This window comes from Schistocerca serialis, chromosome 8, assembly GCF_023864345.2.
Source record: "Schistocerca serialis cubense isolate TAMUIC-IGC-003099 chromosome 8, iqSchSeri2.2, whole genome shotgun sequence".
Lineage (NCBI taxonomy): Eukaryota > Metazoa > Arthropoda > Insecta > Orthoptera > Acrididae > Schistocerca > Schistocerca serialis.
In genome coordinates this window covers 435,403,543-435,425,193 of record NC_064645.1, presented here as the reverse complement: position 1 = coordinate 435,425,193, position 21,651 = coordinate 435,403,543, and the positions used below count along the sequence as shown (strand labels likewise).

The 21,651-nt window shown below is 40.0% G+C and overlaps 1 protein-coding gene across 3 annotated transcripts in view; it reads left to right on the top strand.

Moving 5' to 3' along the window:
• LOC126416110 (ATPase family AAA domain-containing protein 2-like) overlaps nucleotides 1-21,651 on the top strand; it is a 233,383-nt gene that overhangs the window by 324 nt on the left and 211,408 nt on the right. For 2 of the 3 annotated variants that reach the window (XM_050083622.1, XM_050083620.1), the window contains exons 2-3: nucleotides 59-221; nucleotides 342-507. In XM_050083622.1, coding sequence (XP_049939579.1) covers nucleotides 138-221; nucleotides 342-507 — 250 coding nt within the window. In that variant the 5' untranslated portion in view covers nucleotides 59-137. Of the gene's footprint in view, nucleotides 1-7; nucleotides 222-341; nucleotides 508-21,651 lie in introns of all 3 variants that reach the window. The other variant, XM_050083621.1, reaches the window with a different exon arrangement.

Genomic DNA, 21,651 nt, shown 5'->3' with positions numbered 1-21,651 from the left:
TTTGTAGTTGCTTTTGTGGAAGTGATTATCGGCCATTGAACCATATTTGTTTCACCAGAACTCAGAATGTTATTGGCGTTGAAGAATTTTGTGGATCGCTGTTACAACAGTTTAGTAAACAGATACAGTCTCTGAAAATGGTGAAAACTAGGAGTGGTGATACAAGTCAGTATTTGGATACAGAGATGCCAGTAAAAAATTCTGTGGTCGTAAAAGAAGACGTGAGTCAGATTTGTGTATCGTTTTAATGACACTTTCCTTTGAAGCTACTTGAAATATATTTATGTTGTAGAAATGTGCAACTTAAGAATGCTGAATACGTTTTACGGGTGTGGTTACAGGACGATGGGAGTGATAACAGTGACCGTGGATCTAATAAGGATGATTCCTACCCTCAACAGTCCCCTTGTTGGAGCCGAGAATTACGAAATCGCTTTGTTTTTAGTACTAAAGATCGTACACGTAATTCTGGAGACTGTAATGTGCATCCCAGATATGGAAAACAAGGTAGATTGCAGTACAGGAAACTATTTACCTTCATAGTCTTGCTAAAATTTCCTCCTCGTATTCATTACTGATTTATCTGTCTTCTGCATGATTGGCCTCTGCTTCGCCCATATCCTCTTCACTTCCAAGCTTCTAATTAAACTAAGTTAGAGCACTAATTGAAGCATGTTGCATGGCATGGATGGTGTCAGTGGTATGATATAGAAAGGGTGTTAGAAGGCACTTCGGCATAAATTCGAATGAAAGTTTGCTTGATTGATTGTAAAAATTATGTTTTTGTGATACAGATACAATGAATTATATCTTTATATGGATGATGTGTGAAATAGGTTTCATATTAAGTCACATCATGGTATTGTACTCTTTCATGCATTCTATGTTTTGTGGTGATTGTGTATTGGAATCGTGAAAAACTGATTACACCTTCATTGTTAGGTGGATGATGTTTTGGATGATTGTCGAATGTGTGTCATCAGTATTTACATTATTAACATTGCTACCTACTGGTTATTTTATAAGTCTTCTGTTATAATATGCCTTTTTACGTTTGCATCATCTTAATGCTAGATCTTCATATAATAGATGCATTGAGTTTTTGGCTGTAACTTTGGCAGTTCTGGTGACTGTGTCGTTCTCATTAGAATTACTTGCATAGTTTGCGATGTCCATCAAAATATCATTTCTCTATTATTGGAGAAATTTTCTCTTACCACAATTATTGCTTTGCGTATGATCTTCCCTCATTTCTTTGTTTCTCAAAAACTAGATTCTGCACATAAATCACAAGGGATGTACATCATGTGCTGTCTCCAAGGATTTTCATAGTTGATTTACAGTAATCGTATGTCTATAATACATATCACAAAACTTTTGAGAGGCTTCTCTGTGACTTACTACACTGTTTCTTAGTTTAAATTGCAATTTTAGTGTTTTGTAAACAACAGTGTGTTAAATGCAGAGCAGTGACATACTCTGTTCAAAATTAGATTTGGCTGTAACAGTCACAGAGCAGCATTCTTGTTGTCATACTGAGATGTTTCAAACATGGAACAACTGATTGCAATGACTAGCCCGGCCATTAGACTGTTACCACAGTTATTATTTTGTATTCTTATTCCTTGCTTTGCCAAATCACATCCAATCTATCCTTTTTCGGCATATGTCAAAGCTTGCCATATTCTATGTATAAATTTATTACTACAGCCAAGGTTATAGGAAGTGGAAATAGCACACTCAAGTCTGTGAATGCCATAGGCTATACTTAGATATCTCACCTCATCAAATTATTTTCTAAGTCACTGCTATTAGAGTGCCCTGGTTAAGTGGGACCTTGCCGTTGGTGGGGAGGCTTGCGTGCCTCAGCGATACAGATAGCCGTACCATAGGTGCAACCACAACGGAGGGGTATCTGTTGAGAGGCCAGACAAACGTGTGGTTCCTGAAGAGGGGCAGCAGCCTTTTCAGTAGTTGCAAGGGCAACAGTCTGGATGATTGACTGATCTGGCCTTGTAACACTAACCAAAACGGCCTTGCTATGCTGGTACTGCGAACGGCTGAAAGCAAGGGGAAACTACAGCTTTAATTTTTCCCAAGGGCATGTAGCTTTACTGTATGATTAAATGATGATGGCGTCCTCTTGAGCAAAACGAGGATAATGGAATGTAGTCGAATTAAGTCAGGTGATGCTGAGGGAATTAGATTAGGAAATGAGACACTTAAAGTAGTAAAGGAGTTTTGCTATTTGGGGAGCAAAATAACTGATGATGGTCGAAGTAGAGAGGATATAAAATGTGGACTGACAATGGCAACGAAAGCGTTTCTGAAGAAGAGAAATTTGTTAACATCGAGTATAGATTTAAGTGTCAGGGAGTCGTTTCTGAAAGTATTTGTATGGAGTGTAGCCATGTATGGAAGTGAAACATGGACGATAGATAGTTTGGACAGAGAATAGAAGCTTTTGAAATGTGGTGCTACAGAAGAATGCTGAAGATTAGATGGGTAGATCACATAACTAATGAGGAAGTATTGAATAGGATTGGGGAGAAGAGAAGTTTGTGGCACAACTTGACCAGAAGAAGGGATCGGTTGGTAGGACATGTTCTGAGGCATCAAGGGATCACCAATTTAGTATTGGAGGGCAGTGTGGAGGGTAAAAATCACAGAGGGAGACCAAGAGATGAATACACTAAACAGATACAGAAGGATGTAGGTTGCAGTAGGTACTGGGAGACGAAGAAGCTTGCACAGAATAGAGTAGCATGGAGAGCTGCACCAAACGACAACAAGAAGAAAATTAAATAGTTAAATTAATTTCAGTATTGAAACTTTTACTTTTGCTATTGATGTGTCATATGCAATTTCCGGGCAGCAAAATCTGCCACACGTTATAATGAGTGCCAGACTACAAATCTAAAAGTTTGATGTTGAATCCTCCATCAGTATTAAGTCTTCTTGTCACACCTTCACCGATAATTTATATATGGTACTCTAATACACCAAGTTTGCATAGTTCCAAAGAAGGGCAGCACAAGCAGTTGCATCTTTCATTTTAAATGGCAAGGAAGCATTACAGAAACACTGAAAGAAATAGAATTGGCAGGTGCTTGAAGATAGATTCCAGCTATACTGTGAAAGCCTACTTGACATAGACCCAAGAACCAGTATTAAGTGGAAGTCCTAATATTATACAGCATCTCCCTGTATGTCTCTCCATAGGGACTGCAAAGACAAGGGTTGACTGATTACAGTATGCACAGAGGCATTTAAGCTCCATACATCATGGAATGGAAAGATACCCTAACGTATGGTAGGGTATCGTGCCGTGCATTTCACAGTGCTTTACAGAGTAGTGGATGTTTGAAGTCCATGTTATAAAGTATGGGTGTCTCCAATAACTAACAGGGTAAATCAGTTCAAATGTTGGCAGAGGGGAAAGCATAACCACCTCTGGTAGCATAATGATCAGAGAATCACTATTATTTACATAATTTTAGTATCGATATAATAGCGGGAAAAATTCCACGTGGGAAAAATATATCTAAAAACAAAGATGATATGACTTACCAAATGAAAGTGCTGGCAGGTCGATAGACACACAAACAAACACAAACATAGACACAAAATTCAAGCTTTCGCAACAAACGGTTGCTTCATCAGGAAAGAGGGAAGGAGAGGGAAAGACGAAAGGATGTGGGTTTTAAGGGAGAGTGTAAGGAGTCATTCCAATCCCGGGAGCGGAAAGACTTACCTTAGGGGGAAAAAGGACAGGTATACACTCGCGCACACACATACACACACACACATATCCATTCGCACATACACAGACACAAGCAGACATTTGTATCGGGAATAAAGGTGATTTATATATTTACTTTTAATGTGAGAAGTATTTTTGTTCATTGAAATGAACACCTCTGGTATCACTTGTAATATGGCATGGGTTTGAGGAAATCCTTAAAGATATTCTCAGGGATGGGTGATGGTCAAGAGGCAGATTCCACGTTACTGGCTTTGTGTAGAACATTTGACATAGTGCCACACTGCAGATAGTTAACAAAGGTACAAGCGCACAGATTAGGTTCCCTGGTAAGTGGCTCAAATACTTCTTAAATAACAGAACCCAGTATGCTGTCTTCAATAGTGACTGTTCACCAGAGACAAGTGCATCAGGGACATGTGATAGGACAGCAGTTATTTTCTAGGTATATACAAATGATCTGGCAGACAGGGTAAGCAGTAGTCTGTGGCTGCTTGCTGGTGATGATGTGTATGGGAAGGTGTCGTCATTGAGTGACTGTAGGAGGATATCAGGTGAGTTAGACAAAATTACTAGTTGATGTGATGAATGGCAACTAGCTCTTAATGTAGAAAATGTAAGTTTAATTCAGATGAGTAGGAAAAACTAACACACAATACAGGTTGTACATAAAAGTCTGGGAACACTTTTAATTATTTATTGTACAGGAGCCAAACATTGTACAGATATCATACATATGTCATTTTGAAAAGAAACCCTGAAGGTGACCCCCCTCCTCCCTCCCTCCCCCCATGTATACCGCCACAGTGTGGTTTGGTAATTTGCTGATAGCCTAGTCAGCACTAGTTCCAAACATGGCGAGTTCAGGTGCAGAGCAAGCTTTCTGTGTGTTGTTTCATGAAATGGCCTCAATGATCACGAGATCTTACTCTGTGTGACTTTTTTTCTGTGGGGACACAAAGATTTGGTGTATGTACCGCCTCTACCTCATGATGTAGCAGAGCTCTGGGAGAGAATACGGGAAGCGACTGCCACAGTCGATGATGCCATACTGGGACGGGTACGGCAAGAATTCGATTACCATATTGACATCTGCTGGGTCACTCATGGTTCGCATATTGAATGTTTCTAATAAAAACTTTCAGAGTTTCTCTTCTAAATGCAATGGTATGACATCTGTACAATGTTTAGTTCTTGTGCAATAAATAATTGAAAGTGTTCTTGGACTTTATGTACACCCTGTATATGAATGCAGTATTAGTAGTGTGCTGCTTGATGCAGTCACATCAATTAAATACCTAGATGCAACATTGCATAGCAATATGAAATGGATTGAGCAGGTGAGGATTGTAGCAGGGAAGGCAAATGGTTGACTTTGGTTTATTGGGAGAATCTTAGGGAAATGTGATCATCTGTAAAGAAAGCTGCATATAGGACACTACTGCTGCCCGTTGTTGAGTACCGTTGGGAGTGTTTGGGTTCTCACCAGGTAGGTTTAAAAGAAGATACCGAAGCAATTCAGAGGCTGGCTACTAGATATGTTGTTAGTATGTTTGTACAACATACAAGTCTTATGGATATGTTTTGGAAACTCAAATGGGAATCACTGGAAGGAGGGCAATTTTTGTTTTTTGAGAGAGAACCAGCATTTGAAGCTGACTGCAGAACTAATTTACATTTCGTGTACGTACCATGAAAACAGGATTAGAGAGAGTGGGGCTTGTACTGCGGGCTTTCAAATTGAAAATGAAATGTGGTGTGGCCCTCAACTATGTACCCTCTGACTCAAAGTTGAAATATTAAAAATTTTAGCTGGTTTCATTGTCTAGGGGCTAGGATACATACTTGCTGCATTATAAGCCAAATACTGCTGAGTCTACAGAATACAATATGAATGTACACATGAATCGAATGGTCAAAGGTTCCTATCACTTGGCAGTTGCGAATTTTGAATGGTATATAGAAATTTATAAATGAAAGATTGCAGTTAAGTAAATTCTTAAAGTACTATTTTAATGACGGAAATACGGAAGCGTCCGATCCCACCCGTCTGCTTTGACCCATGACGTCACAAATATGGTGGAAACAAAAACAAACACACACACTTTCCACAAGAAGCCTAATGACACTAACGGGACAAGCGCGGGAAATGGGGTGTTTTGGGTGGGGGGCAAACTAAATATAAACAAATTTAGACGCCTTGCGTAGCCACAACGTGTAAGTGAAGACAGCCATGCATGAATACCCACCCACCTCCCCAGGGGTCGTAACCCCTGCAACCCATAGAAGATAAAGATGCTTCAGTAGCTGATTAGTGTTTTTTGTCTTAAAAAAAAAAAAATCTCACAGGATAGAACGAACAGATCAGAAAGATAAATATAATAAACTAAAACAGAAATTCGAGGAAACAGATAATTAAAATAAGTAATAAGTGTTTTTAAATTTTAAAAAAAATCTCACGAGATAGAACGAACAGATCAGAAAAGTAAATAAAATAAGATAAAACAGAACTGGAGACAGCCACACTCAAACCAAACTCAGCGCCGTCATGACGTCACACACGACAACACCCTTACGTCACGGGTCAAAGCCGACGCGTGGGATCGGACGCTTCTGTCGACCCTTAATGACTTTAAATGATGGGTATGATAGCAGAAGTACCTTTAAGAATGCCCTTTATTACTGTAAAACACTTATTATTGTCAGTGGTCCAACACACGGAAATCTCACAAGTGTGCAAATCAGCACTACGAAGTATTTCTATTTCCCGCAACCATGCGCAAACTGCTCCACTCTCAAAGTTTCCCACGACCGTGCATCCATTGCACTGTACTGTCCCGGACTCTCTCATGTCCTCTCACATACTGTGTCCCTCGCAATGCACTGTTCAGAACTCACCCTTCCATTCACTTTGGTAGTCGCCGCCCTTAGTAACGAGCGCTGTGATTGGTGATAGCACTCCCGTCATGTCTCCAAGCCAACGCACACTCACAAACATTTTGAAACACATTTGAAATACTGGATTTACATTTAAATGACTTGAAATTAAGTAAATATTCCTACGGATGGACCGTAAACACGCTCTAACACACAGTATTAAATGCATAAATAATTCAATAAACATATATCAAAAGAATAGAAACAAAGTAGGCCTGTAGCCTGTCTCTGTGCTTTCTAAACACAGTAAATAATTGACCAATTTCTTCATGAATAGTATATCTCAGATATAAAAAAAGACATAGATGAATAAATATATTTATAAACATGCTGCTACCATTTTTTCATGTAATTATGGAGTACTTATGGCCTGACGTAATCGATGGTAATCGGCCACTTTGACCTCCAATAACTCCTGTACTATTCAAGTTACATGCCTGTAATTTATACCAGTTTAGGTTTACACTAATAGCTTTCTAAAGACACATTGATTGACAAAATTGGGTGAACCGTTTGGATTTTGGAAGTTTGTTGCTGGGTGTCACTTGTATAATTTATTGTCAGATACTAAACTTTAAACTAATAAAGATATTGAAGATCCGATTACATGATCAGAATCATCATGCAAAGGTAAGGACGTGATTCTTGCTGAGGTATCATGATTCATCTGGCTACTATTAATTTCTATACAAAATGTGAAATGGCTGCCATTAAGGTTTTACAAAGTCCGCCATCTTTGGCACTCCCTGCTTGTCTCTTTCATCGACACAGCGTCACCATGGAATTCCCTGCCACGCAGTCCCTGGACCCTAGCTAACATTCAGCACCATGCGGCCGCCGACGAGCCGTGGCCCGCCGAAAGGCCACAGCATGGCCATGCCATCTCCGTACTTAGAACATTTTCAGGGCGCCACAGCTCGCCTGTTACTTCACAGTACGGAGGCATATAGAGTCATTTTTCCCTCACTCTGTTTGTGAGTGAAACAGCAAATGAAAAGACTTGTAGCAGTACAAGTCATGCACCATACGGTGTCTTGTTTGGTATGTGTGTAGATGTAGATGAGTTATTTTGACACAGGGTGTGCAAGCACTGCTTTTCAGTACCTATTCCTTCATTCTAAGCCAGTGAAAAATATTCTGGTGAATAAGTTATACTTTTTTGTTGAACAGAACTGATCTTCGTGACGGAAAGGGAATTCTTCATAGGGTTGGTGTCCATGTTTGAATTATTTATATAGTACAATCGTGTAGCAAAAAGTTATGTTATTACGGTACTGAGTAGTTGCTGATCAAGAATCCTAAATAACTTTACTAGTTTCTCCCATAGAGCCCTACAGCCTTCGTCTTGTTACGTGGAGAATTTCTGGCTCTTGTCACTTCTGTTTCATACACATCTGATGTAACTGATAAAGAACTGTTTCAATGTTTTGTTTATTGTAGGGGCATTTTAGTGTTCATTTATATAATTAAGGTATGATCTTTTAAAATGTATTTAACATCTGCAACTGGAATATTATCTAGGTGGCAGTTTCAAGTATATAACTCACGCAACTGAAGAAAAAGAACAGCTGTGTTACTACAGCAAATAATGGTACTTAATTTAATTCATTCATGTTTTGCAGCTACCTTTGTTGTAACATCATGAAACGCAAATATATGTATTCTCTACTTACTACATTTCTGACCTAGGTTAATTTTAACAAGCCTGCTGTATCCCTTATATTCATTTGACTGTTTCCCTAATTAGTGGTTGGAAAACTTCGAAGTCTGCACTGATGAAATACTATACCTTTTTACATATTGTTCAGTTTGACGTATGACGGCACTTTGATAACTGTTGGCAGGAAATACAGAAGTTTGTAGGTGTATTATCTGCTCAAATTAAGTTGATACAGTGTGGTGGTGGATGGCAATGAATGTAAATGAAAAGTGCATTTACGGTTGCTCCCATAAACCACCACACAGAATGTCATCTTGGTTTGCATGGATAATACTTAGTTCAGTTGGTCAAGAAAGATCTCAAGTCACTAATTTTTGCACATTGGATTTCTTACAACCTTTTTAAAATATCAGTCTCGCATTAGTTTTAGTGTATGTTGGTTTGTGAAATTTGAGATTTCGAGAACAAATAACAAATATTTTCAAATTAAGGTGACATGTGACTGATAATTATGGGTATAACTTGGGGGGGGGGGGGGGGGACTTTCAGATAAAGTAGCCTTCATTAATGGAATGACCAGTAATCAAGAAAGATGCTATCATGGCACGCTATGAATGTAGAGGACTTTGCCTATTACGTACTGCATGTAAAATGTTTTCCAACTTTCTCTTTAGTTGATTTACAACTAATTTTGAAAGCACTGTTAGTGTCTGTAAATGTGGATTTCATCAAGAAAGGTCTGCTATTGAACAGATCTTCATGGTACAGCAAATACTAGAAAAAGTGAACAATTTGGAATTGATACACATCACCTTTTTGTTGACATTTCAGCCTATGACAGTATTGAAAGAAGTACACGGGGTGTCACAGGACGAATGGTCAACATCCAGGGATATGACAGGAAAGACCATTTAAAGCAAAAAAAGGCTAGTAAATATAGACTGTAAAGAGTATGCCTTATGAGATATGAGCTCTTCATCTTCAATACTGTGAAACAAATCTCATCTTCTTAAAGGTCTTTGCTTTTATATTTTGGAAAGGGGGGGGGGGGGTGGTATGGACAAAAACTAGAAAAATTGTCTAGTAAAGATGGGCTCTGAAATGCTTAGGTTATCAGCTATGAACATTCGTTCAGTAGAAGAGATGTTTCACAGTCGCAAAGATGAACAAGAGCTCTTAGCTCTTAAGGTATGCATTTTAGAGCCCATGTTTACTAGATTTTTTTTATTTTATTTGAATGATCTTTCCTGTCATATCCATGAATACTGACCATTCCTGTTGGGACATCCTGTATAGCAGTGAAAGAGTTTGAGATTGCTAATAAACTGATCAATTTAGTTATGGCTACCTTCAGTAAATGTAGAAAATGTTGTCAAGTGCTGTGACCACAAAAATTGATGTAAGATTGGAATTTATCATCTAGCCTTCTGTGTAATATATTCTTTAAAAAAGTTAAGAGGAATCAGCTCAGGTGCTGGCATATGTAAATGATAATGATGTAATTGCAAGAACACCAAGAATGATGAAGGACTCATACAAATCTTGAAAGACTTGCTAGAAAGATAAATCTAGAGATAAGTGACAGTATCTATAGCATCAGAGAACTTAAAGCGCATGATCTTCATTCCTTAGTATTTCTGTATATGCAGAGAAGTGGGATACAGAAATACTGAGGAATTAAGAGATATGCTGGAAGTTCAATGAGGCTAATGATAAGTAGCAATAATGAGTAGCTCAATACACAATTCAGTTGAAGAGGAATGAACATCTCTGAAAAGGACAGTCGCATTAACTGGGAAGAATAACATAGGTGCAAGGAAGGTAATGGTGAAGAAACCATGGGTAAAACAAAAAATACTGTTGATTGACAAAAGGGGGATGTACAAAAATGCTCAGAGAAATTCAGGAATACAGAAATGAGTCACTTAGGAATGAAGTAATTAGGAAGTGTGGGGAAGCTAAGGTAAAATGGCTGCATGGAAAATGTGGAGATACCAAAAAAGAAATGATTGTTCATAGGATGACTCAGCAGATAGAAAAGTCAAACCAGCCTTTGGTGAAATTAAAAGCAAGGGTGATAACATTAAGAGTGCAATGGGAATTCCACTGTTAAAGGCAGAAGAGAGAGTGGATAGGTGAAAAGAGTACATTGATGGCCTCTGTGAAGGGGAAGACTTTTCTGATGACTTGGTAGAAGGAAAAACAGGAGTTGACACAGAAGAGGTAAGGGTCCACTATTAGATCTGAATGTAAAAGAGCTTTGGGTAGCTTAAGCTCAAATACAGCAGGAAGGATGGATAACATTTAATTGGAATTTCTCTCATTTTTGGGGAAGTGGCAGCAAAACCACTATTCTCATTGGTGTGTAGAATATATGAGCCTGACAATATACCATCAGAGCCGGAAAAATGTGATCCACAAAATTCTGAAGATTGACAAATGAGACAATTACCACACAATCGGCTCAACAGCTCATGCATCCAAACTGCTGACAAAAATTATATACAGAAGAATGGAAAAGAAAAGAGAGGATCTTTTAACTGATCAGTTAGGCTTTAGGAAAGATAGAGGCACCAGAGAGGCAGTTCTGACAGTGCGGCTGATAATTGAAGCAAAACTGAAGAAAAATGAAGACACATACTTAGGATTTGTCACCCTAGAAAAAGTGTTCAACAGTGTAAAATAGTACAAGATGTTAGGAATTCTGAGAAAAAGATTGGTAATATACGATATGTACAAGAACCAAGATGGAACAGTGAGATTGGAAGACCAAGAAAGAAATACTTGCACTAAAAAGGATGAAAGACATGGATGTCGTTTGCCCCCAACTATTCAATCTATACCTTGAAGAAACAATGATGGAAATGGAAGCAATGGTCAAAAGTGGATTCAAGAAGAAGGATATGATAAGATTCACTGGTGGCATTGCTATCCTCAGTGAAAGTGAAGAATTACAGTATCTGTTGAGTGGAATGAACAGTCCAGTGAGCGCAGAATATAGATTGAGAGGAAATCAGGAAAAGATAAAAGTAATCAGAAGCAGCATAAATGAGAAACTTAACATCAAACTTGGTGGTCACGAAGTAGGCAAAGTTAAGGAACTTTGCTACCTCGGAAGCAAAATAACCCATTATGGATGGAGCAAGGAGGATATCAAAAGCAGACTAGCGCAGGCCAAGAGGGCATTCCTGTCTAAGAACTACTGGTGTCTGGAGGAAGAGATTCAACAAGGAATCATATAATTTGTAAAATGAACCAGACATTGTCAGTTGCATTAAGATGAAAAGGCTGGAATACGTAGGAGATATACTGAGAGCCAATGACGGATAGATTAAGAAGATACTCAGTGGAGTCCCTGAAGGAAACGGGGAGCTTGAAAGACCAAAGCTAAGGTGGGAAGAGGATTTAATGGAAAGTAGAATTCATAATTTTTCGTCACTAAACAGGAAAGACCAAAATAAACTTCCACAGAAGGGCAAGGCTCAGAAAGGGCCTTTGTGCCACTAATGATGTAGTAAATAGGTGGCTCTGTTATATGCTCTACACAGAGGGAATGGAGAATACTCTATGGCGTCACCATTGTGCTCTATATCGTCCCATGCTGTGCACTCAATCCGTTGCCTGCTGTGGTAATCGGCATTGTGGTGGGGTGAGTGCTGCATTGGGCCACTGTTTCTGCTTGAGACTCTCCTTTTAAAAATTTATATGGTTGGAAAACTATAGCTGTCACTCAGCAGAATACTTGTAGTGTTTGCTTTAGGTCATTTATAATGAATTGTAGTTCGTTGTAGCTAGAGTGCAAAACAGTTGAGGTCAGTACCTCAGTAGCCAAGTATGTTTATTATAACTGAAATAAAATGAATACAACACTAAATGTATGTGATCTGAAGTGCGTGCTACGAACAGACGTGGCAGAATGACGCTATTGGCTGGAGCGTAACATTATACGGTGTGCATCATCGCTCCGCCTGTCTTTTTATGTGCACACCACGATTTTTTTAATCAAAAAACTGTCCAAAGAGTTGGAGTTGTCCAAAATAAAATTTAATGTGTTTTGCTATTCAATAAAACAGGTGCGGACAACCTTTTTCGACCCACGTACCTGATACACACACTTATCTAAACTCGCAGGCTGCCTCTTCATGGCATGACAGGAACGCTCCTCATGCAGAGATCAAACTATGGAGTCCATGATGTTGATGTTTGTGGGGTAATGCACCGATGTGAATGGCATCCCTGATATTTCACGCCATCAAATTATGCCTCAAGACGTGTGTTATGTAAGAATACATTCATTTTATGTTCACCCAGAATTTCTTCCATGGGCCAGATTAAAATTGGTCATAGGCTGCCGTTTGCCCACCCATGCAGTAAAATATCTCTCTTAATCACACATTACATCTATACTTATAAAGTCACTCGCTCAACTTAAACATTAGTGTCATGCAATATTTTGTGTAATGTAATATCTTGTACAGACATCTTTTATTAACCTGACACGTTCCACGTCATTACGAAGTGTCGTATTCATGATCTATGGAACAAGTATTAATCTAATCTAATCTGACAAGAGTTACTGTGTATATAGAAGTCAGACTTCTGCTAGTGATGTAGCTGCAACCTGACAAATCTTTGATAAATGTCAGGTATTATATATATGAAATTTTGTTAGGAGACGTACATTTTAAAAGTGTATTTAGAATGAACAAGAAATTTTAAGATATGACTGTCACTTGTTATTCACTATGCTTACTGTTTTGCAGTAGACACTGTATTCTTAAATGATGAGCCTTCCCATTATACTGTGCCATAAAACATTTATGAATAGAAACATGTAAATTTTGTCACAGTGTTGATTGGTTGGTTTCCAAGACTAGTAATAATATGAAAGCAAAAGTTGCTAATTCAAAATGATGGTTTGAGGACAAATAGGTATTTTCTTTGATTTAAGAAAAGCTTTGATTGTTTGGGCCATGCAATATTCTTGCATAAGTTGGAGCGATATAAGGTTAGGGAGAAATTCCAACAATACTAAGAACACAGGTGCTAGTGTGAAAGTCATGGAAAAACAATAATATAAATGATGTAGCTAATAGGTTAGTCAGTAAATAACATCAGCGTGTGACTTTCAGAGATCAGATTAATGCTTAACAGCAACAAAACACTAAAGTGTGGTCAAATTGTCAGTGAAGTCAGTCAGTTCAAATTCTTTGGATTTACGACAAATGGAAGTTTTCTTGGAAGTACCACATTTAAGATGAGCACAGAAACTGTGTGCTGCTGTCTTCACTGTAAGGATGTTTCCAGTCTCTCTGACGCTGAATTTAGAAGGCTTGTTTACCGTTGCTCTCATTATATCTTATGGTGTTATACTTTGAAGCAACTCTGTGTTTTCACGAAAAATATCCTTAGCCCAGAAAAGGCAGTCAGATGATCTGTGGTGTCAGTTTACAAACTTTCTGTAGACTTTTGTTCAGGTGTCATGGAATTTTAACTCTGAACATATATTACACCCTACCATCTGTTGTTGCAGTATTGACTCATTCACAAGAAACTGTAACATTAATTCAGTGAATGCTAAATGGAAAAATAGTATGAACTTGGAAATGCTTCCTGAAACACAACACAGAAAGGTGTGCACTGTTCAATAGGTTTTCCAATATGCTTCCAGCAGAACGGAAAAAAAATTCAAAACCAAGTTGAAAGGTTTCCTTGTGGCACATCCTAGATTTATTTTTTATCTCCCCCTCCCAGCATTACGTGTTGTTAATTCTTTTGATTATAAACTTTATCAGAGTTCTGTAGACGTTGTACTGATTGACTCCATGCCCAAATAGCTTTGGCTCACATCACCCCATGGAACTACGTAGATAAATAACAGGAGGATCATTCGAGATAAAAAAATGTGGAGCTTGAATTGGTTCAGTGTGAGATACCATAGGATGACCTAGTCAGATAGAAATATAGCCTACTGTTGATCTTAGGAAAGAGACAACGTTGACAAAGAAATGTAAAGAATTAGTGCAAAAGTGAGAACAAAGAAAGAAAAGAGAAATGGAATGAAATCCTTGTAAAACATGATTTAACCACAAATATTATAAAAGGAATAAAAATATTTTTGTGGAAGGATACATTAAACTACATGAGATTGATGAAAATACCATGCAAAACAAAATCGTGTGGATGTGATGGATACCTCTGAATGCCTATGATGTATTAGACACAGGGAAGAATATAAACATTATTAACTGGTAACCTGTTGTAGATGCGTGGAAAATCTGTTAATCAAATAAATGAAATATGATTGAATCCAGGATATGGTTATGAAATATTCAGAACTAATAGCAACAAAATAAATTTTTATATCAGTGATTACAAAACATAGACAGCAGTGTAAAGATTCAAAATGTATGAACATCATGAATAATATGACACCTAAAAGAAATCTGTGCGTGGAAAATGTACAAAAGTATCTCGAAACGATGCATTGTTTGCAGTCAAGACTCATAAGTAAACACTTTATTGCATTCTTATGCCAATATGAATCCAACAACTAACCAAAATGTTAACTAGAAATTAAAATAATGTAGAAATTCAGTTTCCATGTTCTTCTCAAAAGATTTTCCCCCCTTAAGAGGGGGTTTAAAACGAAGAAAAGGGTAGCTCTGCCACTGTTGTCTGCAAGGTGTTGCAACGAATGATCAGTGGGCGGCTGGTATGGTGGCTTGAGTCTGAGAAATTGTAACAAAAGTATAATGTGGCTTTAGTAGGCATCACTCTGCAGTTGACCACCTTGTCATCGTGTTGACCCACATTATGGACAACTTTCTGCAGAAGTACGAAAACATAGTCTTATTTTTTGCTTTGGAAAGGCATATGACACTCTCTGGAGAACAGGAATCCACTGTTGGCTGCACGGGCAGGGCTTCCAAGGTGTCCTGCTCCACTTTATTAGCAAATACTTGAAAGATTTGGTTTATAATGTACACTTTTGTTTTATTCAGAAGGGGATTTCTCAGGGGTCTGCAGTGAGGGGAAGCTAATTTACCGCAGAAATCAATCCCATTATTGGGTACCTCCCACCGTGCATTTCAGGTTCACTCTTAGTCGACAGTTTTCTCGTCTGTTACAGCTCTCAGTGAACCTGATTACTCAAAGGGCAAATCAAGGGCAGTTTTGGTCGCATCTACTCACGGAGCATAGGCAACTGCTTCTGTTTTTCCACGAAACAACTGTCTGTGTGAGTTTCTGGAGGGGAAAGAAATGTTTTCCACTGTCCTTGCACCTTGGACCTGTTGCTCTTCTGTTCATCGAAACTATAAAATTCTTTTGGTTAACAATTGATAGAAAACTGTTTGTCTTCATGTATGTGCTACTTGGCAACTTGATATATCCATTCTCTGAATGTATTGTGCATTCTAGATGGCATCTCATGGGAAGCAGACTAAATAATCTTCGTTCATTTGTATTGATCCTTAGGCCTTTCGAAGCTGGACTATGGATGCATTGTATAGTCATGACCATCCACCTTCGGTCACCTTAATGTGATTCACAACTGTGGAATCCGTTCGGCTAAAGCCACATTACTCACTGGTCCAGTTAGGAACCTCCATCCCAAAACTGTCAGATTGTGCTGTCATTTCGTACAGTGTTCTCCGTGAATGCACTTGCCTACTATTTCTTGCAACTCACACGATACTTTGTTTTTTTATAACTCTGTCGATCGCTAATATGAGGCAAACTCTACTTCCTTATTGCCAACCGCAGTTCGCTTTTGAATTCTACTACGAGTCTATGCCTTGCATTATCTGTGACATTTCTGAGGGGATGAGTGTCATTTCCCCCTCCTTGGTTCCCTGCAGAGGTCCATGTCCATCTTGAAGTTACTTCGCTTCTAAGGAAAACTACTCTGGCTTCGATCAATTACTTGACATTTCTGGAGATTTATAATTTGGGGAGAGCCCCCTTATTTACACCAATGGCTCTAAGGATGACCAAGGAATGGGGTATGCCTATGTTGTTGCTGAAGAGGTTTCTAGATACTGCGTTTTAGACCACTGCTTGATTTTTACTGCATAGCTTCTTTTTCTTTATCAGGTCACGTTGTATATCCAGCAACACGGAATATATAAATGTCATATTCTCTGATTCCCTGCATTATCTGAAGCCTCTATGTCATTAATCAAGCCATCCTTTAGTACAAGAGACCAGGGATGCCATCACTGCCTCATTGGTGCTGGTACCGTTGTGTTGTTTGCATGGGTTCATGGACATGTTGGTGTGTCAGGGAGTGAGGCTGCTGGTGATGTTGCCAAAACTGCAACTCTACTACTCAGGCCTTTTAGCTATTCTGTTCCCTTGGATGAACCCAACTTTGTTATGCACAGTAATGTTCTATTATTTCGCCTTGAAAACTGATCATCTATCCATGGGAACAAGCCCAAGGGTATTAAACACCCTTGCTATGGTTTGGGCGACTGCCTGTCATCCACCTCGCCTTTTAATCTTTTAACTATACTATGTATTGACCACTGTCTTTCAGCAGTCATCAGTTAAGCACGAGTCCCACAACAAGTTGCACTCACTTTACCAAATTTCAGTTTTTTAACCCCTTACCTTGTAATGTGCATTTATCATCTAAACTCACTGACATTTTAGCAGATACAGCACAGGCTGTAGGACGCGTTCTACGCATAACGTGCTGTAACAGCCTGGTGGTTGAGATATAATATATGACCATGGACGCCAGTTACCTTAGAAATTCTTATTGAAAGGCCCGTTAAAAAAGAGGGGGGTTGTTGGAATTGTTCATTTTACCTTTACACTATGTTTGTTACCTTTTTGACTAGTGTTCTAGGCTCACTACTATGACTAATTATAGTTTTTATAGCTTTACCCACCTACTAATGCCATTTAGACTCCTATGCGTCATCTAATTTCAAGAAGAACCATGTAGTCGTTCCCCCACCACCACCACCACCACCACCACCACCACCACCACCACCACCACCACCTCTCCCGAGGGTGTCACATACATGGTCCCCATTGTTGGGTTTGGCCTGCCACCACTTTTTCCAAAATTTTCAGAAGTGTAGATCATTTAGGGAAGGCCACCCAGTGTGGTGTCTGTTCAACCTTTGTGCCTTTCCACCTTAGTACCCTTCCTTTCGAATAAGGTAATACGCCCTAAACCATCCCATCATGGACCGGGGGGGGGGGGGGGGGGTTGTCAAGTACCTGCATGGTGGTAGCCCCTGAGCATGCAGAGATTGCACTATTGGTGCCTGAGCTGAAACCTCCCCATGTATGCTGAAGAATACGTACCCATTATGACTGGGTTGTGGGGATTCCAAGCAATCGATAACCGGGCAGGTAGCCATTGCCAAGGCTGGATGGCGCCCATGGGGAGAGCCCTTGTCTGGAGAGGGTGGCACTATGGTGGATAACGTGTGTATGAAGTGGATGAAGCTTTCTCCCACTGTAGGTGGTGCAGCCCATCTCTTCAGAAGGGAAGAACTTGTTCAACACAGAGAGGTAAGACCTTCCCTAGCTGTGCCATGGGAGGGATGTAGGAGTTAAGCAACAAGCAGATAAATACTTCCCACTATACCTGGTTTGTAAAAGGATAGGTGGGGGATCTTTTTGGCCATAAAGCCTTTATTATTTGTAGAGACTACAGAAGACAAGTTTGGGGATGTTGCAGTCATCTACAAAATAAAGAGTGGGTCAGTTTTGATTAAAACCGCATCCTCTTGTGAAGTCACAGTTGTTGCTTGCTTGTGACAAGCTGGGTGACGTTCCTGTGACAGTCATTCGGGATCATTTTCCATTGTGGCCATCAGTATGATGATGAGCTATGCACCAGATTGGAGCGACTGGGTGTACACTGTGTCTGTCATGTCCATAGGCCAATAGGGTTGCCGTTGGGATCTTCATATTGGCTTAAGGGCAATTTGTTGCCTGAAAAAGTCAACTTGGTGGTACATCAATGTGATTGAGACTGTATGTACTGCCTGCTGTGCTGTACTTCAAATATATGAAATTCGGTCACATCTTCGCATTGCGACGCCAGCCCGGACCATAGAGATTGTGGACGACTGTTGCACTCAAACATTCCTTGTGCTCCTCCCCCTGTCTATCTCAGTTGTGGAGAGGACCATTCTCCCTGCTAAACAAACTGCACTGTCTTTCAGAGAGAGAAAAACATTCAGGAATATGAGACTGTGGACAGACTGACATACTAAGAGATCAAGAAAAAGTATGAATGTCTACATCCTACTCACATGACAATGTCATACACTACCACTATGAGGAATTTGCCCTCTCTGCTGATGACACTCTCACCCATTATGTATCACACACTGAGCCCTCAGGACCGCTTGACCATGCCTGCCCCCCTGATGGATACGAGCTCTCCTCCTGCTGCTTCCCGACAACCACTTTGGGAGCAATGGCTCTCCACCCATCTGGGATGCCGATCCCCATCCCCTAACCAGAGATGCATCACCCTCGTCTGGCTTCTCACATCAGGAATAGGTTGCTCGTGACACTCCCCTACGAGGTTTCTGCTGGTCTGCAACTAGATACCAGCTAGCGACTGAAGGAGCCACATGCTGCTGGTCGTAGGGCTTCACTTTCTTCTTTAAGTCCTGGAACTAATTCAGGGAAGCCCTCCGAGTCATCCAAATCCCATAAGGAAATGAAAGACAAAAAGGGAGTCTTCCAAGACTAAGGAAATTCTAGTGGCCCCCTTGCCACCGGATCTCACATGTTCTGCTTCTGTGGCTGCTGCAGCAGTCCTGATGGCGCCTGAGGCACCAGATCGCACCACACAATATTTCTCAGATCGTGTGTGTATTGATAACTTCACTTCTCAACCGGATGATGCAGCAGATAACCCTGGGACATAACCTGCCTCCTTGGTCCCTTCGTGCCCCCAAAGTATACAGCATGATTCTCCAGTGGAATTTTAACATTGTTTTCCACCACCTGGCTGAGCTACTACATCTCTTAGGCTACTCCCCTGCGTTCTGCATTGCCCTTCAGGAAACTTGGTTTCCAGCAATCCCCTCCCTTTTATGGCTACCAGGGTTATTTTAAGAACCGTGCTGATGATGGAAGGCTGTCAGGTGGAGTTTGCAGATATGTTGTGGACTCATATAGGGTGAAGCGAAATTCTTGCACTCAAGCTTCGCAGCGCGACTTCTCACATGCCAGCGATAGAAAAGTGTCTCTCAGAAAATTTCGGCTCCGGTGAGTACATCCGGCAGAAAAAGGACGTTAAAGAGTGGCAATTTGGGAACACTGTAACAACATGTATGGTAACTACCTTTGTCAGCACGTATTAGTTGTGCTGTACAGTTGGTGCAGTGGATGGAATGATAGGTTTGCATGCAGGAGGTTGAGGGTTTGGTCCTGGGTTGGGGCGCATTTTTTGCTAATTTCATTCTGACATTTCATACTGTAACATACACTGATTCTTAGGTCACATGTATCCTAAGTTTGCAACATTCTGTAATGCTGAGCATAAGATACGTGGTTAGACAAATAAGAAACAGACAGTTGAATGCTAAAGATGATAGCACATTACAATAACACATAATCTACCTGTCATTTATGCCACATGTAATATTAGCACTCATAGTTGCACATTAGCAACCAATGACAATAATAATGTGTCCATATTATTGATGACATGAGCTTCACAACAGAATACGCTATGCATCAGAACAACAGATGCTCAAAGCAACCTCCCAGCACATCCAAACATTGCACAACTCACCGGATCATACAGCTCTTGACCCTCCACATGTTCTAAAATTCTACAACAGATCGACGTCAGAGATATAGGTCTATAGTTTTGCGCATCTGCTCGACGACCCTTCTTGAAGACTGGGACTATCTGTGCTCTTTTCCAATCATTTGGAACCCTCCGTTCCTCTAGAGACTTGCGGTGCACGGCTGTTAGAAGGGGGGCAAGTTCTTTCGCGTACTCTGTGTAGAATCAAATTGGTATCCCGTCAGGTCCAGTGGACTTTCCTCTATTGAGTGATTCCAGTTGCTTTTCTATTCCTTGGACACTTATTTCGATGTCAGCCATTTTTTCGTTTGTGCGAGGATTTAGAGAAGGAACTGCAGTGCGGTCTTCCTCTGTGAAACAGCTTTGGAAAAAGGTGTTTAGTATTTCAGCTTTACGCGTGTCATCCTCTGTTCCAATGCCATCATCATCCCGTAGTGTCTGGATATGCTGTTTCGAGCCACTTACTGATTTAACGTAAGACCAGAACTTCCTAGGATTTTCTGTCAAGTCGGTACATAGAATTTTACTTTCGAATTCACTGAACGCTTCACGCATAGCCCTCCTTACGCTAACTTTGACATCGTTTAGCTTCTGTTTGTCTGAGAGGTTTTGGCTGCGTTTAAACTTGGAGTGGAGCTCTCTTTGCTTTCGCAGTAGTTTCCTAACTTCGTTGTTGTACCACGGTGGGTTTTTCCCGTCCCTCACAGCTTTACTCGGCACGTACCTGTCTAAAACGCATTTTACGATTGCCTTGAACTTTTTCCATAAACACTCAACATTGTCAGTGTCGGAACAGAAATTTTCGTTTTGATCTGTTAGGTAGTCTGAAATCTGCCTTCTATTACTCTTGCTAAACAGATAAACCTTCCTCCCTTTTTTTATGTTCCTATTAACTTCCATATTCAGGGATGCTGCAACGGCCTTATGATCACTGATTCCCTGTTCTGTACATACAGAGTCGAAAAGTTCGGGTCTGTTTGTTATCAGTAGGTCCAAGATGTTATCTCCACGAGTCGGTTCTCTGTTTAATTGCTCGAGGTAATTTTCGTATAGTGCACTCAGTATAATGTCACTCGATGCTCTGTCCCTACAACCCGTCCTAAACATCTGAGTGTCCCAGTCTATATCTGATAAATTGAAATCTCCACCTAAGACTATAACATGCTGAGAAAATTTATGTGAAATGTATTCCAAATTTTCTCTCAGTTGTTCTGCCACTAATGCTGCTGAGTCGGGAGGTCGGTAAAAGGAGCCAATTATTAACCTAGTTCGGTTGTTGAGTGTAACCTCCACCCATAATAATTCACAGGAACTATCCACTTCTACTTCACTACAGGATAAACTACTACTAACAGCGACGAACACTCCACCACCGGTTGCATGCAATCTATCCTTTCTAAACACCGTCTGTACCTTTGTAAAAATTTCGGCAGAATTTATCTCTGGCTTAAGCCAGCTTTCTGTACCTAGAACGATTTCAGCTTCGGTGCT